The sequence below is a fragment of the Emys orbicularis genome, chromosome 1 (genome assembly GCF_028017835.1).
Source record: "Emys orbicularis isolate rEmyOrb1 chromosome 1, rEmyOrb1.hap1, whole genome shotgun sequence".
NCBI classification, from domain to species: Eukaryota; Metazoa; Chordata; order Testudines; family Emydidae; genus Emys; species Emys orbicularis.
Window position 1 is genome coordinate 122,259,081 of NC_088683.1, and position 18,528 is coordinate 122,277,608.

The window sequence follows — 18,528 nt, forward strand, 5'->3', positions numbered from 1 at the left end:
TCAAGCCCACTAATGCAAGTCATTCTACTTGTGCTGGGAGGTTGGTAGACGTACCCTTAGGGTCTGTTGGAACTAAGGTGATCAGACAGCAAATCTGAAAAAGACCCAAAAATTGGGACTGTACCTATAAAATTGGGACATCTGGTCACCCTAGTTGGAACCAGTATGGGAGAAAGTCAGTCATCTTCAGACCACTTACCTTTCCCTTCATAATTTTTGTACAATCAGAAACATTCAGACATGGGTGCCTAAGTATGCAGTAAGGAGCCTGATTTTCTGTTGCTTAAATATTTAGACTCCAGTGCCTAATGTTCAGCACCTGTGTGGGAAAAAATAATAAGACACTTCTATAGCACTGTCTATACAAATCAAAGTGCTTTACAAAGGCATTTCATTACCATGGTGATGAATATAAGTTTTAAAATGAGTATGGCAGTTAGGACCACAAGTCCATTGAAAGTCTGACTTTGAAACCCAGTCAGACTTGTGCTCCTGACTTAGGGGCTTTTCAGATCCTACTCCTAAATAAAATAGAGTACATAGACAATCATTATACCCATATTGCTGATAAGAAAACTGAGGGATGGAGGGTGAAAATCACCCCTATGCAGAGGACCAAATTAAGGGCAGAGATCCATGGGAGTTAGGTGCCTAAATACTTTTGACAATCTTGGCCTGAGTTCTTAAGTTGGATTTCAGTGATACATTGGCTGAACTGGCCAGCTGCATAAGAGTGAAAGATGGTATAAGGGATTGGCTTCCACCTCTGAAGCTTGAAATCATGGATTCAAATACCCAGGTGGCCAGGGAAGATAAAATTGATGCATAGGAGTAAATTTCACCCAAAAAGACCTTGTCCAAGGTCACAGAGCAAGTCAACGGCAGAGCCAAAGTGAGCCCAAGGCTCTTGACTCCCATTCCAGTTTCCTATCCACTGGACCATATTTCCGCCCATCAAGCTCCAGCAGGAATACCGAAATGGGAGACAGCTGATGACCTCATTTATCTGATTCCCTACTCATGGCAGCTTTTCAGGGGAAGGAAGCCCTGAAAGTCAGGCATTAAGTATCCTCCACTCATTTACTTACAAGTGCAATATCACAAAGTACCAATCCTGGTTTCAGTTAGTGCAATTGCTGTTTCAGATAAATCTTGGAATTCTGAAGTTGGGCTATTGTTCAGCAAGGCACAGAGGCTGAGTTCACTGGAAAAAAATTATTAATATTACAGTAACACCTAGAAGCTACAACCAAGATTAAGGCCCCATTGTTGGTAGGCACTCTACAAACAAAGTAGTAAAAGACAGTCCTTCTAAGAGCTTACAATCTAAATAGACAAGACACAGGTTGAGAGGGGAAACAAGAGGCTCAGATAGATGAAGAAACTTGCCAAGGTCCACAGCAGGTCCATGGTAGTGCTGTAAATAGAACCCAGGTCTTCTGAATCCCAGTGCAGTACTCTGTCTACTGGCCCATGCCGCCAATCATCTTTGGTTTGTACTGACATATCATCCTTTCAAATGGAGACCTTTTAAACACATGTACTCATTGGCTGAGTCCAAGCATTGCATATGGCCCACTGTTGCAATGTTTCAGTGTATCATTGTTCAATCGTTTCCATGAGCCTGGACATCCACTACACAGACTTCCTCCTCTTCCCAAACATGTTGTTGATTAGTTTGGCCATTGACTTTGACCCACTGGGTCGTCTCTTTTCCTTCACTTTGAAGTTTGTGGTGATGGTTCTTAGGACTTTCGTGAACATGGTCACTACTTCCTGACAATGTTCAGCTGCAGACAGTTCGCAGAACTGGCATTTGTTATCCATTGCCAGCTTTTGTCCTTCATCCCAGCCTACTTCTCTCATATGGCATAGATCCTGCTTGTTACCAACTAAGAATACAGCTGACTCTACCACTCTGAAATCAAAAAGTTTTTGATTAGACAAAAAGCCTTATAGAAATGCTACAGGGTACCTGCTCTTGGATGCTGCATATCCAAAGAAAACTGATAAGAAATGTTTATATTATTATATTAATTTATACCATTATACTATCTAGGATCTCAGTTTGCTATAAAGCCTCCCACCACATCTGTGAGGCAAATGACTTAACCTCATTTTAGTTATGTTTTACTAAGGCTAAAAAAATTGTTGACAGTACATTTCCCCCCTTAAATATTAAAAAGTATGAAAAATATACACACCAAGGGATTAAGGCTGAGACAGTATATGGTGAAAGGGGTTGAAAATATAATTTAAACAATTTCCCAATTTAAGATGATTTTATTCTCAGGTCATGTTTTATTTAGGTAAAAGCCTCAGCAGGTTATGCATCCCTAGGTCAATTTTTGTGAATACTGACACTTAGCACTCACTTTTTAAACATTTAACTAGTTAATTAATTTAATTAATTTGTGCCACTCACATCTGAGCTAATTTAAATTATTTGCCCAAGGACATAAAGGGAGTTGATGTCACTGCCCAGGACAGAGTTTAGGAGGAGTTCTTGGTGCCAAATCCTCCCTGATTGTATCTACACTAGTATTTTCTTCAAACTTCCCATTGGTGCAGCTCCACTGGTGACAGCAATGGGACGGGGGAGCTGTAGCATAGGCTAACTACCAGCATTTTAATCTGCACGTTGTCTAATCTTGATCAGATTAGTTAGCCTTATATCACCTAGCATGACAGTATGATTTACATGTGAAACAAGAATGTAAAAGCCTAAAGTATATTGGGTTTTGGGTGGAATGGGCTATATTTTGCTGCTGAATTTACCAGCTAGTATATTACTACTTTTGTTGTTATGTTGCTGGGTGCTATTGCTGTACGGAGTGTCATTTTAGTGGCTGTTAGGGTGCCTAGAGCTCACCGACATCTCTTTTCATACGTTGGATCGAAAGAAATGTAATATTTATAATACAACTTACCTTTTGCAAGCTGCCAGGTGGGAATCTCGCAGCCTGTATAGCAATGCCTTTGCAAAGGCAAAGGAAGCTCTGTCGCTGATGTCATACACAATGACAAATCCGTCAGCCCAGTGGAGTTCATCAGTGAGGGACAGCTTCCCCTGTCGTGGCTGAAGGCAATGAAATGCACACGACAATAGAAAGAATCCGTTACTGTTGTCACTGTGCAATATTTTCTTTCTAACTAAGAAACGTACATGTTTGTACAGTGCACAGCACAATGGGGCCCTGATCTGAAACTGGTACTCCAAAGAGCTACAAATAAATAATAACCATCATTGGAGATGATGGTTATAATGAATGTATAAATAGTGTTTCAGAACTTTAAACCGCCCTTGATAGGCCTTAATTATCAGTAAAGTTAAATTAAATCTTACAGCCAAACTCTGCTCCCTTGATTGCAATGGAGTCCCTCTGAATTTACCCCAGGGTAACTGAGCACACAATTGTGGTCATCAGTATTTGTTTAACTCTTTTATATACATGGATGATGGGATGGATTGCACCATCAGCAACTTTGCGGATGACACTAAGCTAGGGGGCGAGGTCGTTACGCTGGAGGGTAGGGATAGGGTCCAGAGTGACCTAGACAAATTGGAGGATTGGGCCGAAAGAAATCTGATGAGGTTCAACAAGGACAAGTGTAGGGTCCTGCACTTAGGATGGAAGAATCCCATGCACTGCTACAGGCTGGGGACTGACTGGTTAAGCAACAGTTCTGCAGAGGAGGACCTGAAGAGTACAGTGAACAAGAAGCTGGATATGAGTCAACAGTGTGCCCTTATTGCCAAGAAGGTTAATGGCATATTGGGCTGCATTAGTAGGAGCATTGCCAGCAGCTCGAGGGAAGTGATTATTCCCCTCTGTTCGTCACTGGTGAGGCCACATCTGGAGTATTGCATCCAGTTTTGGGGCCCCCCACTACAGAAAGGGATTTCGGGGAAGAGGTTGCAGTGATAATCAGACAGAACTGTAATGGGCTATCTTGATTGTCTGATTATCACTGCAAACGTTTTTTCTCTTAATTAATTAGCCTCTTAGAGTTGGTAGGACAACTCCCACCTTTTCATGTTCTCTGTATGTGTGTGTGTGTGTGTGTGTGTGTATATATAATATATATATATATCCTTACTATATGCTCCATTCTATGCATCTGATGAAGTGGGCTGTAGCCCAAAAAAGTTTATGCTCAAATAAATGTTAGTCTCTAAGGTGCCACAAGTACTCCTGTTCTTTTTGCGGATACAGACTAAAATAGCTGCTACTCTGAAACCTAGAAGTGTTTTATTCAGGGCAGAGTTAAGCCCAGTTGTTAACATGGGGAAGTCTGTATTGTCACTATCATTGGATCTATTCTGGGAATACAGGACTTCAGTTTCCAGGGCTGTCTATTTGGCCATTGCCACGGGTAAATGAAATTTAGTTAGATGTTTTTAAATTAACCATTTAAAAGGATATTTGGGGAAACTATATAAATAGTGATTGCAACCTTTTTGCCCCTCCTATGAATTAAAAGATGCATGTAATTTTACTGTACAATGTTACATTTGGTTGCCATTAGTAGCTGTAAAAATGGAAAAGCCTTGACCAGATAGTTGTCCAATGAAGGGCTCATTCTGTAAAGTTGGAAAATGCTCAGTACAGAGAGAGTCCTGACAGCTACATGTTATAGCTACAGGAATTTCAATATTCCATGTCAGTTGCTAAAAAGTGCAAAGTGTGAGTTAGCTTTTCTCCTCTCTCCTCCCTGCCACCTCACTCTTCGAAGGACCTTTGGGAGCAGTCTTGCTGTGCTCATCTTTTATAAGTTGCGCTTACCTGTGAACAAGGGTCATAAATTTCCAAGTTCATTTGCCTCCCATCCAGACACAAATGTTTAGTGTAGATGCACTCTACAAGACACATGGCATTAAAATCAATATCAGAGTTAACAAGTAGAGGGGGGGAAAACAGGCTTTAATCGCTATACTGCCAATGGAGAAATACAAGATTTGCTGTAGTGAATTAGCCCTTGGTTCATCAAGTCTGTTAGCAATCCTCTGGCAGAGCCTGATGCGTTACTGGAAAGTGAATCCATCCCTCAGATATGCCCACAATGAATTGTGCAGTGCTTAATTGTGTCCCTCAGCTCATGCTGGCCAGGTCCTATTCCACTGTGATGCCCCAATAGGTGCCAACATGTGAGGGAACATAGTTAGAACATAGTGCTGGCCATTTGAGACAGCAGATAAGCATGCATAGGTAAATGCTCATGCATTTAGGATACTGAGTAATTTCCCCAAAATCTCTACAAATATTATGAAAGTTTTAGGGTAGCTAGGACATGATAGCAACCTGCATGTTGAGAAGTGATGGGAGCAGGAGCTGGCTATGATTTCAGGGTAGAGGGAATGTAAACTTGGAATCAGTTAACTTCTGATGACCCACTTATTCTATTATGCATGTTCAGCACATATGCAAAGCCTTATGCAAAGTTTTTTCCTCTAGGTAAAATAGAACCATAAGGGTGTAACACTTTATTAGGTTTTTTTTTCAATAGGTTAGGTGGGTATGAGTCTTCCTCACATAAGCAGTGTTGGTTTGACCCTATCAAGTTATAATTATGCTGGTATTATACAAGCCTGAACTTGGGTGCTGATCCTGAAAAAGCTGGTACCAGGAGTAACACTTAACTACAATGAGACATTCTAGTGCTCAAATGGAAAACCTCAGAGTAGCAAGCATTTCCCTCAGTAGTGTTTGCAGGATCGAGTCTTTAAACTGTATTCTTAGAATCTGAGACATACGCCCAGATTTTTAAAATTACTTAGACGTTGCTGCACTCAGCATCGCAATGCCTAACTGATTTGGGGGCCTCAGCCTGATTTTCAAAAATGATTCAGGCACTTAGGAGCCAAAATGCTTAAATCCCTTTTAAAAATGAGACTCAGACATTGCAATGCTGAGCACAATTCCTAAATACCTTTAAAAAGCAAGACCTAAATCTCATTTTCAAAAGGGATTTAGGCACTTAGGACACAATCCAATTGATGGGATTTAGACTACTAAGTGCCTAAATCTCTTAGACTCCTAAATCAGTTAGGTCTTGCAATGCTGACCACAGCAAAACCCAAATGCCTTTTAAAATTTGGGGCATAGTCTACACTAGGGAAATATTTTGAAAATCTCCATCAGTTGCTAGTAATAGTGGGACAAGATGTTGCCATTATTCTAAGCACCATAAAAACAACAAGGAGTCTTTTTTTAAAAGTCACTATTCTTGAACAAAAAAACTTCAGAAACAGACTTCAAAGAGAAACAGCAGAACTAAAATTCATTTGCAAATTTAACACCATTAATCTGGGCTTGAACAGGGACTGGGAGTGGCTGGCTCATTACAGAAGCAGCTTTTCCTCTCCTGGAATTGACACCTCCTCATCTATTATTGGGAGTGGACTACATCCACCCTGATTGAATTGGCCCTGTCAACACTGGTTCTCCACTTGAGAGGTAACTCCCTTCTCTTCATGTGTCATTATATAATGCCTGCATCTGTAACTTTCACTCCATGCATGTAAAGAAGTGGGTTTTTTACCCACGGAAGCTTATGCCCAAATAAATCTGTTAGGGCTTGACTACACTGGCGCTTTACAGCGCTGCAACTTTCTTGCTCGGGGGTGTGAAAAAACACACCCCTGAGCACAGCAAGTTACAGCGCTGTAAAGCGCCAGTGTAAACAGTGCCCCAGCACTGTAAATTAATCCCCTCGTGGAGGTGGAGTACCTGCAGCGCTGGGAGAGCTCTCTCCCAGTGCTGGCGCAAGACCACACTCGCACTGCAAAGTGCTGCCACGGGAGCGCTCCCGTGGCAGCGCTTTGAAGTTTTGAGTGTAGCCACGGCCTTAGTCTTTAAGGTGCCAGCGGACTCCTTGTTGTTTTTGTGGATACAGACTAACAGGGCTACCCCCTGATACTTGACACCATTCTAAGCACCATGTTGCTCTGAGCAAATCTAATCAGCACAATATTTCAAACAGTACTGGCAACTAGCAGGCCATTTACAGTCTAGGGCTGCCAGTGTTGCTAACCTTGGGGGAGCTGAACTGGTGTTTGCAATGGTGGGAACATTTCAAACAATTCCTGGTGCACACAGGGCCCAGATAAATCTCACCATTCCTAGGATTCTCCTTGACTCCCAATCAGCACCACATTAGTCTTCTGCTACAGCTGCAGTTCTTACGAATATCTGGCCTATGCTCATCTATCTCCTTACCTCCTTCAGAACCCTCAAGCGAATATTTGGGATGGGAAAATTAGAAGGATCAAATCTGCAGCACACTCAAACATTGTGGCGTCCATAATTAAGAAAGAACATAAAACTTTTGAAATGCAATCTCTTTTTGATTCCACTACAAAATGTTCTGGGCTGCTTTGTGGATTGCTTTTTATTTTATTCACCTCCTAGTTGTAGAATTTTTTGGGTTCTGGGAAGTGCTAAAGGATCCCCCCCCAGCCTAAGGGGAGGACCCACAGGGCCTAAAACCCAAATGAGTACGGGGGACAACTAATGTAAAAACAGGGACAGGAGTGCGGTCAAAGGGTCAAAAGAAGGGAACCTGATGGGGACACCAAGCAGAGAACCCCGGACAGAGCCCACTGCTCCTCAAAGGTGTAAAGGGAGCCAGTGGACGCCGCCCAGAGGAACTCTGCCTGGATACGTGAACGGACAGAGGATCGGAAACAGGCTCCACAGTCACAGGAACCTCCATCGGCCAACCTCCTCTCCCTGGTTTTATAGATGGCCTGTTTAGCCAGGGCCAAGAGGAAGTTGACCAGGAGGTCCCGTGACTTTCTCCTAGTTGTAGAAGCAGGGCAAAAATTATTTTCAAACAGTGTTTGTACAGCCCAAGCTTCTCTTTACAAATACATGGGTTTGTTAAAAATTTCCCTTGAAAAACAGCAGGTGTTTTTTTGTTTTTGGTTTTTTTGTGTGGTGAAACTCACAGTACTGGCTAGTTCCCCTGTCCTGTTGAGTCCAGCTGATTTAGGAGATTCTCAGAGACACAAAGGGCAGTTATACACCCAACTCCTTTCCAAAGATTAGATTTGGATTGTCAATCCTTTGTGGTGTAGACTTTTTGTTCTGTACGTACAGCACCTAGCACAATAGAGCATTGGTCCATGACTGGGGTTCCTAAGCACTACTGCAATACAAATAATGAAAAGGGAATGGGAGTGGGGTGGGTAACTGCCCTTTGTGCCTCTGGAAATCTCCCTCTTACTGCATTCTCTTTCTCCAGGTGCTCCATAGCTTATCTAAGGAAAATGCAAGTCTCTTAAGGCCAAATTTTGCCTTTTCCTGAAAAATGCCTCTTGGAACAAGAAGGTTGTTTGTAGAGAAGATAAAAACATTACTTTTTCTATTTCTTCACTCTCTTCTTTAATTGTCTTCTCTCCACTTTATGGTGTACAGAGTTTACCAGCCTTTTTGTGTCTGCTCTAGTCAAGTTTCTTTAGCTCTTTGCCCTTTTTATTTCTGATTAGTACTTTACCTGGCACAGCGTGTGCTGAGTTTTACATGTTCATTTTTATACATCTGCTTTTTACACGAGTTTTATGTTTCTATTCTTCATATTTTATATTTTCATCAGCAACTCAAAGTAACAAACTAAAATTAAATCACTATTTTAAAAGATTATTCGGTTTCCATTTTAAAGATACTTTGTGAAACTATAATAAACCTACTTCTCCGGGATCAAATAGCTCATCATCCACTATTCTCCTTGGGAAATCATTTCAATGCACGTATATAATCCAAAAAGAAACACTTTGATTAGATGTTAGGAAACACTTCTAAACAGAACTGAGAATTTAAAAAGAAAATTCAGGTCTGTATTTGGTAGGAAATTAAAATTGACATTTCATATTTATATGGCTTTAGTGCTCGTTAGAGGTATGATTTATAGAATGCCTAAAACAAAACGCAAAGTTGCGAATGGGAACTTACCAGAATTAGAAGCATATTCTCCAATGAAACGCCTGGTTAGGAATCTCACTGTTAGGGCTGTAATACAAAACAAACTCCAGCTAAGCACATGCCTGCTTCAGTGACGGTTAACTTTATACAACTTTTGATCTTACTTGGGGAGCAAAAATCCTCAACATTTAAAATGCAGTCGTGTTCTCTCCCCGGCTACACACCGCTCCAAATGATTGCCAAGAGGGAGTGTTGCAAACTGAGATTTGAGACCGAACAGTTGAGTGATCAATAATGCAAAGTCTTGGGGGGGTGGGGAGGAGGTGAAGATCCGGGGCTCCTAGTAATAGCACAACGGAAGAGCCAGTGTGCAGCCGGACTGGACAAATCTTTAAACAGTGCCGCTGTTTCCTACTTTGTCTTGGTGCAGAAAACCGCTGGCCATTGAGTCGCATGATCAATGGATTATTAAAAAAGTCAAGTTGCTCGAGACGCAACCACCCTTACAAAACTTGGCAGGGACCCGGGTAACATGTAAATCCCACTAGTTAAATCCCCCCTCCCCCCCAAGCCCACAAAGTTAACTTGTAAGCTTACCAGACTTGCCAGCTCCTCTACTGCCCAGCACAGCGAGCTTCAGCTCACTCATCCTGAGCCAGCCGCCTCTCCAGCTCCAGACTGAGCTCTTCAAACGGCTTCTTCAGTGCAGAGCCTGCTGTGTCTTCCAGCTGTGCTGCAAGCTTGCTTTGCTGCTAGTGCCTCACCTCCACCCCCTGGCAATCTCTAGTGACCTGCATGCAGGGGCCCCGGCGCGCTCCCACAGCGAGCACTCCCCAAACTGCTTCCCCTACCCGCCAGTTCTTTATAACCTCCTGGGCTGGGGACGTCAAGGGGAGGCAGTTGTCGATCTCTTTGTTCCTCTAGCAACGCAGCTCTGCAGACCGCCCACGCGGTGTTGCCTGCAAGAAGCAGTTAGACTGGGAGTTGCCCAGGCGCCTCTTCCTTCACCTTGGCAGCGATCATCACCAGGGTTTCTTTTCTCCCCCCCCGGGAGGTTTCTAGTTACCGATCAGAGCAAAGGACAAGGAAGGGTCAGTGGCTGGTTGTTTTGTTTTGGTTTTGGTTTTTGCAAATGAGGCAGTCACTTCCTTTAGCGATTCTCACGCACGTGCATTTTGCAGGAGGATGTGAAAGTGACCCCCTTGGATTTGTGATGATACATGGAAATGGAACAAAGTTCCTCTGGCAAATCACATATTTATTTCTGTCTGTAAACATTTACTCTGAGCTGAAACTTGTTTGCAAATTCCTGACAACCTCCCCCATATTTTTCCTCGCTTTTTGCCCACCATACAGTAAATAGTTTGTCTTTGTAAAGCCAGGTGCAAAGCTTAGTAGTTGTAGCTGTTCTAAAACTCAAAAATGTTTTTATTAAGTTGTTTGCAGAGAATTTGTCTTTTGGACCAAGGGCTTTGGATGTTGGTGAGGACATTAAAATAGACAATTGCACATGTATGAAAAAAAGTGGTACCAGCAATGCAAAGTAACTTTTACTAGAAGCAAAACTTAAAAAAATTATTTTGACCTTCAAATCACTTTACAATCACTACAGCCCTGATCCTGCAAACACTTAGGCCCATGTGTAACTTTGTCTATGTATCGGGATAGCCGTGTTAGTCTTTATCCACAAAAACAAGGAGTCCGGTGGCACCTTAAAGACTAACAGATTTATTTGGGCATAAGCTTTCGTTGGTAAAAAACCCACTTCTTCAGATGCATGGAGTGAAAATTACAGATACAAGCATAAATATACTGACACATGAAGAAAGGGGAGTTACCTTACAAGTGGAGAACCAGTGTTAACGAGGCTAATTCAGTCAGGGTGGATGTGGTCCACTCCCAATAACTGACGAGGAGATGTCAATACTGAGAGGGGAAATTGCTTTTGTAGCAATTGCTTTTCACTCCATGCATCAGAAGAAGTGGGTTTTTTTACCCACGAAAGCTTAAGCCCAAATAAATCTGTTAGTCTTTAAGGTGCCACCGGACTCCTTGTCGTTTTTTGTCTGTAATAGTGTTATTGATTTCAATAAGGCTATTCAGTTGCAAAAAGTGCAAGATGGTAGCCTAATTAAGGCTCACAACCACACTGTGAAGCAGAAAAACATGAGAGATGGGGAAACTAATGAATAAAAAGGGTCATTTGGCCAAGTTCACACAGTCAAGTCAGTGGCACAACTAAGAATAGATCCCTTTCCCACTTCTAGTACTGTGACTTAGCTGCATTGTTCCATCTCCATATAGAGGCAGAAGTTGGTTCAATCAAAGTTTTACTAGCACATATGCTTGCAGAAGCTAATTTGTAATCTCATGCACTTGAATAATCATGAGAGCAACTTTTAAATTCATGTTCTGTAAACATTCACACAGAAAACCCCATTGTAAAAGTTATTAATCCATCAGGGAACAGAAATAATGCCTTAAGATTTATGTGCTCACTGACATTCACAGGTAAATAACAGTCCACATTTCAAGTAGCAATCCACATGCAATTTGTTCAAACTATGTAGAATTACTTTGAATAACAGTACATTAAAGAGATACAAGCTGGGTGAGGTAATATATTTTCTTGGGCCAACTTCTGTTGGTGAGAGAGACAAGCTTTCCAGCTTACCCAGAGCTCTTCTTCGGGTCTGGGAAACTAATTCAGCCCTGGTCTACTCTACCATTAGGCCGATGTAAGGCAGCTTACGTGGACCTCATTCTGTAAGTGTCTATACTAAGTTTATGTCTAAACTAGCATTTTTGTCGGTAAAACTTATGTCGCGCAGGGGTGTGGAAAAAAAAATCCCTCTGAGCAACGTAAGTTACGCTGAGAGAAGCACCGGTGTGGACAGCAGTATGTCGGCGAGAGACATTTTCCCGCCAACATAGCTACCGTTGCTTGTTGGGGGTGGTTTAATTACGTCGGTGGGAGAGCCTCTCCCATTGGCATAGAGCAGTGTAACTTACCTTGCTTGGGGGCTGTATATGGCTCACCCCCGAGCGACATAAGTTATACCAGGGTCAGGCTTTCTTTACGCTAGCACTTTTGTCTGTAAAACTTTTGTCGGTCGGGGTATGAAAAAAGTTTCACCAACAAAAGCGCCGGTGTGGACAGCGCTATGTCGGTGAGAGACGCTCTCCTGCTCACATAGCTACTGCCACTCATTGAGGGTGGCTTAATGATGCCAGCGGGAGAGAGCTCTCCCGCTAGCATTGAACGGCTACACAAGAGACCTTACAGTGGCACAGCTGCAGCCGTACAGCTGTGCCGCTGTGAGGTCTGTAGCGTAGACATGGCCTTTTTTTGTGTCATTGCTAAACCCAAGGTGGAACAGATTGTTAGGCATAAGTAGTTAACACATATTTCAAGGGACCATTCAAGATGAAGTGGCCAGTTAACACCCTTCCAGTCATAGGGGAGGAAAGGTAGGTGGGGTGGGGGAAAGCAGCTGGGGGGAGGAGGGGTTATATCGCTATGGGGTGTGAAAAAGCCACTCCCCTGAGCAATGTAAATTACACCGTTCTAAGCGCCAGTGTGGACAGTGCTATGTTGGTGGAAGAGTTTCTCCTGCCAACATAGCTAGCGCTGCTCGCAGGGCTGGAGTAATTAAGCCAATGGGACAGATCTCCCGTCAGCTTAGAGCAGTTATATTATTAGAGAGCGTACAGGCAGCGGCACAGCGGCATCACTGCAGCTCCGCCGCTGTAAACTCTCGAATGTAGCCGTAGCCTGAGTTAGTTTCCCAGATGTGAAGAAGAGCTCCGTGTAAGCTCGAAAGCTAGTCTTTCTCACCAACAGAAGTTGGTCTAATAAAAGACATTATCTCACCCCCCGTCTCTCTAATATCCTGGGACCAACACAGCTACAACAACACTGCATAGTACATTTAAAGACAAGCATGATCTGTTAGCAGAAATTTTGCAAAGTAAATGAGGCAGCATTCATAAAACAACATAATGTGAATTATTTGCTTGGCACTAGTGTTAAGAGTAAAGAGCACCATTCACTATTGCCCTGTACAGTCATCTACTCCAATGCAAAGTGAGTGTTAAATGAACCCATTCTGAATTGGATTTGTTTTTCACTCACTCTCCATTGGTGTGTATGACAAGTGAACTGGGTCCAAACTGTTCTGTGTATTCAGTATCACACATTTTCCCATAGATAACTCAGAATCCCTTATACATTTCCAAATGCTATGGCATTATAGACACAGGTGCCGACTTTCCAATGTGCCGGGGGTGCTCGACCCCTGGCTCTGCCCCAGGCCCTGCCCGTACTCCACCCTTACCCCCAAAATCCCCACCCCACCTCTTCCTGCCCCTGCCCTGCCCCCGCCCCATTCCGCCCCTCCCCCGAGCACGCCGTGTCCTCCCTCCTCCCTCCCAGAGCCTCCTGCACACTGCAAAACAGCTGATCGTGGCAGGTGGGAAGCACGGGTGTGGGGGGGAGCACTGATCGGCGGGGCCCACCAGCAGGGGAAGGCACTAGGGGAGAAAAGGGGGGCTTCTGGGGGTATTCAGCACCTACCATTTTCCACCTTCCACGGAGTCATTGCCTATGATCCTAGAAATCTGTGGGCTTTGTGTAGAACTAATGAAAATGAATTAATTATTAACCAAAGGAGAGATTGTCAATGTCCAACCAATTAAAATGGTACAAGATGTAGAAACTAAACCGAAAAGTTGCCTTTGATTTGGTTAAGTTGGGAGTTGTCAACCATTTTCACAGTGTGGACTGCAGTTCTGAGGTGAGATTGTCGCATGGACACTTCCTGCCCATTCCCAATCCCGTGGACTAGCTCTCCCTCCATTTGTAATTGATGCCATCATGTGGCAATTATAACAATTGCTTACAGAGAAAAGTAATATTAAAAGAAGCTAGTTGCCTAATGCAGTTTAGGAGCTGGAAACAAGAGTCAGAAGTACATGACCAACAGCTCTCTGTGTACCATCAAAGAGCACAGTTAGGAACCACTAGGTTAAGTAGGTTGAAAGATGTGCCAAATGCTACATCCAAATTTGGCATAGAATTTCTAAAGGTCTCAGAAATTCATATACCTACATAATCTAGTCTCTTTCTAGTTTACAGATTATGGCACCAAGTAAAATAAAACCTTAATTAGTAGCCATGTATTCTAAAACTAAAAAGGCAAAACCATAACCCACTCCTGTCCAAATCAAGTCATCAAGAAGGACATGGTTAACTCTTACTGCCATTTTGGCCAACACACCAGGGGTTGAATTGAGCACCTCCCAGAAATAGAAGCATGAGTCCCTACACTGGAGCTAAAGAGACAGGCTGTGCACATAAACTGTAACAGACTCCCATCCTCTGTGGATTGGGGACATATTACACACCCTGACCAGTGGAGTATGTACATATTTTTACAACTGGACAATAATAACAGCAAAATACCACTGTCACTTATTGTTACTCTCTCTTCATGTTGTTTAATGGAAATAAAAGCTATTTGTACAAGGGTAAAAACTGCCATTTTCCTCCTTGAAAATGGTGAATTTCCCTTGGTAGAAATTCAGGATTATTTTGTCCAGAAATTGAAATTTCATCACATTTGCTGTGAAAAGCCATGTTCCTTAGCAGAAATTACAGATTTGATCTAGGGAGAAATGTCGCTAATACTCAAATTTTTTAACAAATATTTCTTTATTTTAATGTTGGATGTGAAAAATAAGCCCTTGTAGTTTTGCACAGATTTACCAGCATTGTGCTGTCTTTCCTTGTATCATGGAGGATTTTGCAATCTCCCGTCATACCTCCTAGCTGACAACCATTGAGGGACAAAGACATTATGACAGTGTTAGTTCTATTACAACTGCAGTTGCTTCAGATCCAGACATTGCAATGCATATAAATGGCCAAACAGTTGTAGGTTTCTGCTTGAAAATAAAATTGAGATGTCATGTAATGAAGTAATAATGCTTTATGGCGAAAGTTTTCAAATCTGGGAACCAAACTCTAGGTACATAAGTCCAAAAATTTTAGCCTACATTGTACATCATCCGTCTTCCTAAAATGTTTTTTTTTAAAGTGTGCTCAAACCCTTTCCAAAGACTGGGTGATTACCGTAATTCAAAGTTTTCCTTTCAGTTTTGGAAACCTCTCCAATAGCAGTGCAAGTGAAACTGACAAGTAGAGTTTCAATATCTAACCTGAGTACAAATGGTCAAAAGTAATTTAGGCTCCAATTCTGCAGTGTGAAGTGAGTTGCAATATAGATTGTAAGCTCTAAGGTAGTGTCTTTAATTTCATGTTTACACGGTGGCCTGGTCTACACTATGACTTTAATTCGGATTTAGCAGCGTTAAATCGAATTAACCCTGCACCCGTCCACACAACGAAGCCATTTATTTCGAAATAAAGGGCTCTTAAAATCGATTTCTGTACTCCACCCCGACAAGCGGAGTAGCGCCAAAATCGATATTGTCATTTCGAATTAGGGTTAGTGTGGCCGCAATTCTATGGTATTGGCCTCCGGGAGCTGTCCCAGAGTGCACCATTGTGACCGCTCTGGACAGCAATCTGAACTCGCATGCACTGGCCAGGTAGACAGGAAAAGCCCCACGAACATTTGAATTTCATTTCCTGTTTGCCCAGCGTGGAGAGCACAGGTGACCACAGATAGCTCAGCTCATCAGCACAGGTAACCATGCAGGCCGATAATCGAAAAAGAGCACCAGCATGGACCGTACGGGAGGTACTGGATCTGATCGCTATATGGGGAGAGGATTCAGTGCTAGCAGAACTTCGTTCGAAAAGACGAAATGCCAAAACTTTTGAAAAAATCTCCAAGGGCATGATGGAGAGAGGCCACAATAGGGACTCAGATCAGGGCCGCGTGAAAGTCAAGGAGCTCAGACAAGCCTATCAAAAAACAAAGGAGGCAAACGGTCACTCCGGGTCAGAGCCGCGGACATGCCGCTTCTACGCCGAGCTGCATGCAATTCTAGGGGGGGCCGCCACCACTACCCCACCTGTGACCGTGGATTCCCAGGCGGGGATAATCTCATCAGCTACACCTGAGGATTCTGCGGATGGGGAAGAGGAGGAGGAGGAGGAGGACGAGGACGAGCTTGCGGAGAGCACCCAGCACTCCGTTCTCCCCAACAGCCAGGATCTTTTTCTCAGCCTGACTGAAGTACCCTCCCAACCCTCCCAAGCCAGTATCCAAGACCATGACCCCATGGAAGGGACCTCAGGTGAGTTTACCTTTTAAAATATAAAACTTGTTTTAAAAGCAAGCATTTTTTAATGATTACTTTGCCCTGAGGACTTGGGATGCATTCGCGGCCAGTACAGCTACTGGAAAAGTCTGTTAACGTGTCTGGGGATGGAGCGGAAATCCTCCAGGGACATCTCCATGAAGCTCTCCTGGAGGTACTCCTAAAGCCTTGCCACAAGGTTTCTGGGCAGTGCAGCCTTATTTCGTCCTCCATGGTAGGACACTTGACCACGCCATGCTAGTAGCAAGTAATCTGGTATCATTGCATGACAAAGCCTGGCAGCGTATGGTCCCGGTGTTTGCTGGCATTCAGCAACATCCGTTCTTTATCTTGCTGTATAATCCTCAGGAGAGTGATATCGCTTAGGGTAACCTGGTTGAAATACGGGAATTTAATTAAGGGGACAGAGGTGGCCGTTCCTACTGGGCTGTTTGCCTGTGGCTGAAAAGAAATCCTTCCCTGCATTTAGCCAAGTGCAAAGTGGGGGGGGGGAGGATTGGCCCAGAGCTTTTCGCGTTTTGCTAGCAGGGATCTTCCCTGATACCAGCCACGCGGTGGGGGGAGGGGTACAGCGATCATCCCAGATAATTCATGGCGGGAGGGGGGGGGCGGGGGGGTTAGTTTGGTTTCTGCAGGGATCTTCCCTGATACCTGCCACGCGGTGGGGGGAGGGATAAAGCGATCATCCCAGAGAATTGGATGGGGGGTGGGGTTAGTTTGTTTTCTGCTGCTGAAGGTTAACAGGAAAACCGCAGCAGTCAACGGGCTTTGCTTGGTATGTGGGAAAGGAGGGCGCAGAAGCCGAAAGACAATGGCTTACCATGGCTGCATGCATGCAAGCTGAATTCTGTTGCCTGGACCTGCGTCTGTGATCTCTAACACCAAAGCCACAGGCACTCAATATTAAGATGGAAAATGCGACCTTGTACTGAAATCACATGTGCTATGTAATGTGAATAGTGTTGTTCACCATGAAAGAGTATAAGCATTGTTCTGTAAAATGTATCATTTTAAAAACTTCTCTCCTTTTTTTCAACCCTCTCTCCAACAGCTGCAAATGTTTCAAGCCTCCCTCCTCCGTCCCGAAGGCTATCTCAGATAAGGCGGCGGCGTAGAAACAGGACACGAGACGAGATGTTCACGGAAATAATGGAATGCACCCGCAATGAAAGAGCTCATTTGAATGAGTGGAAGGACACGGTATCTAAATTTAGGAAAGATGCCAGTGAACGTGAGGTCATGAGGGACGCTCGAGATGAGAGGTGGCAGGCTGCAACGCTGGGGCTGCTGCGTGATCAAACGGACATGCTCCGGCGTCTGGTGGAGCTTCAGGAACGGCAGCAGGATAACAGACTGCCGCTGCAGCCGCTGTATAACCTCCCTCCCCCCTCACCATGTTCCATATCCTCCTCACCCAGACGTGTAAGAACGTGGGGGGGGAGGCTCCGTGCACCCTCCCACTCCACCCCAGTGGACAGCCCAACCAAAAGGCTGTCATTATATTGAATTTTTTCAGTGGCCTTTTACTTCCCTCCTATCCTCCTCCCAAACCTCACCCAGATTACCTTGTTGGTTCTCTCCCTATGTTTATAATCACTTAATAAAGAATACTTGATTTTTAAACGATAGTGACTTTATTTCCTTTGAAAGCAAGCTGGGGGAATGGGGAGGGTGGGTTCCTTACAGAGAATGAGTCAATAAAGGGGGCGGGTTTTCATGAAGGAGAAACAAACAGAAATTTCACACTGTAGCCTGGCCAGTCATGAAACTGGTTTTCAAAGCTTCTCTGATGCACAGCGCTTCCTGGTGTGCTCTTCTAATCGCCCTGGTGTCTGGCTGCGCGTAATCAGCAGCCAGGCGATTTGCCTCAGCCTCCCACCCTGCCATAAAGGTCTCCCCCTTACTTTCACAGAGATTGTGGAGCACACAGCAAGCAGAAATAACAATGGGGAGATTGGTTTGGCTGAGGTCTGAGCGAGTCAGTAGCGATCGCCAGTGACCTTTTAAACGGCCAAATGCACATTCTACCACCATTCTGCACTTGCTCAGCCTGTAGTTGGACAGCTCCTGACTCCTGTCCAGGCTGCCTGTGTATGGCTTCATGAGCCATGGCATTAAGGGGTAGGCTGGGTCCCCAAGAATAACTATTGGCATTTGAACATCCCCAACGGTTATTTTCTGGTCCAGGAAGTAAGTCCCTTGCTGCAGCCCTTTAAACAGAGTAGTGTTCCTGAAGATGCGAGCATCATGAACCCTTCCCGGCCAGCCCACGTTGATGTTGGTGAAACGTCCCTTGTGATCCACAAGTGCTTGC

At 43.9% G+C, this 18,528-nt stretch overlaps 1 protein-coding gene across 1 annotated transcript; it reads right to left on the reverse strand.

Annotated features, from left to right (window-relative positions):
* Window positions 1-1,635: 1,635 nt before the first annotated feature.
* Window positions 1,636-9,573, reverse strand: RERGL (RERG like). Its single transcript, XM_065397427.1, has 5 exons — window positions 9,522-9,573; window positions 8,955-9,011; window positions 4,788-4,861; window positions 2,931-3,079; window positions 1,636-1,918 (listed from the first exon to the last, which is right to left on the reverse strand). Exons 1-5 carry the CDS (start codon window positions 9,571-9,573, stop codon window positions 1,636-1,638), a joined length of 615 nt encoding a protein of 204 aa, XP_065253499.1.
* Window positions 9,574-18,528: the final 8,955 nt, after the last annotated feature.

Coding starts and splice junctions, on each gene's coding strand:
- RERGL (XM_065397427.1), bottom strand. CDS start 9,573: ATGAGTGAGCTGAAGCTCGCTGTGCTGGGCAGTAGAGGAGCTGGCAAG. Junction 4,862..8,954: donor AGAATATGCTTCTAATTCTG/GTAAGTTCCCAT, acceptor TGTGTCTTGTAG/AGTGCATCTACACTAAACAT. Junction 1,919..2,930: donor CACCTGGCAGCTTGCAAAAG/GTAAGTTGTATT, acceptor TTTTGATTTCAG/AGTGGTAGAGTCAGCTGTAT.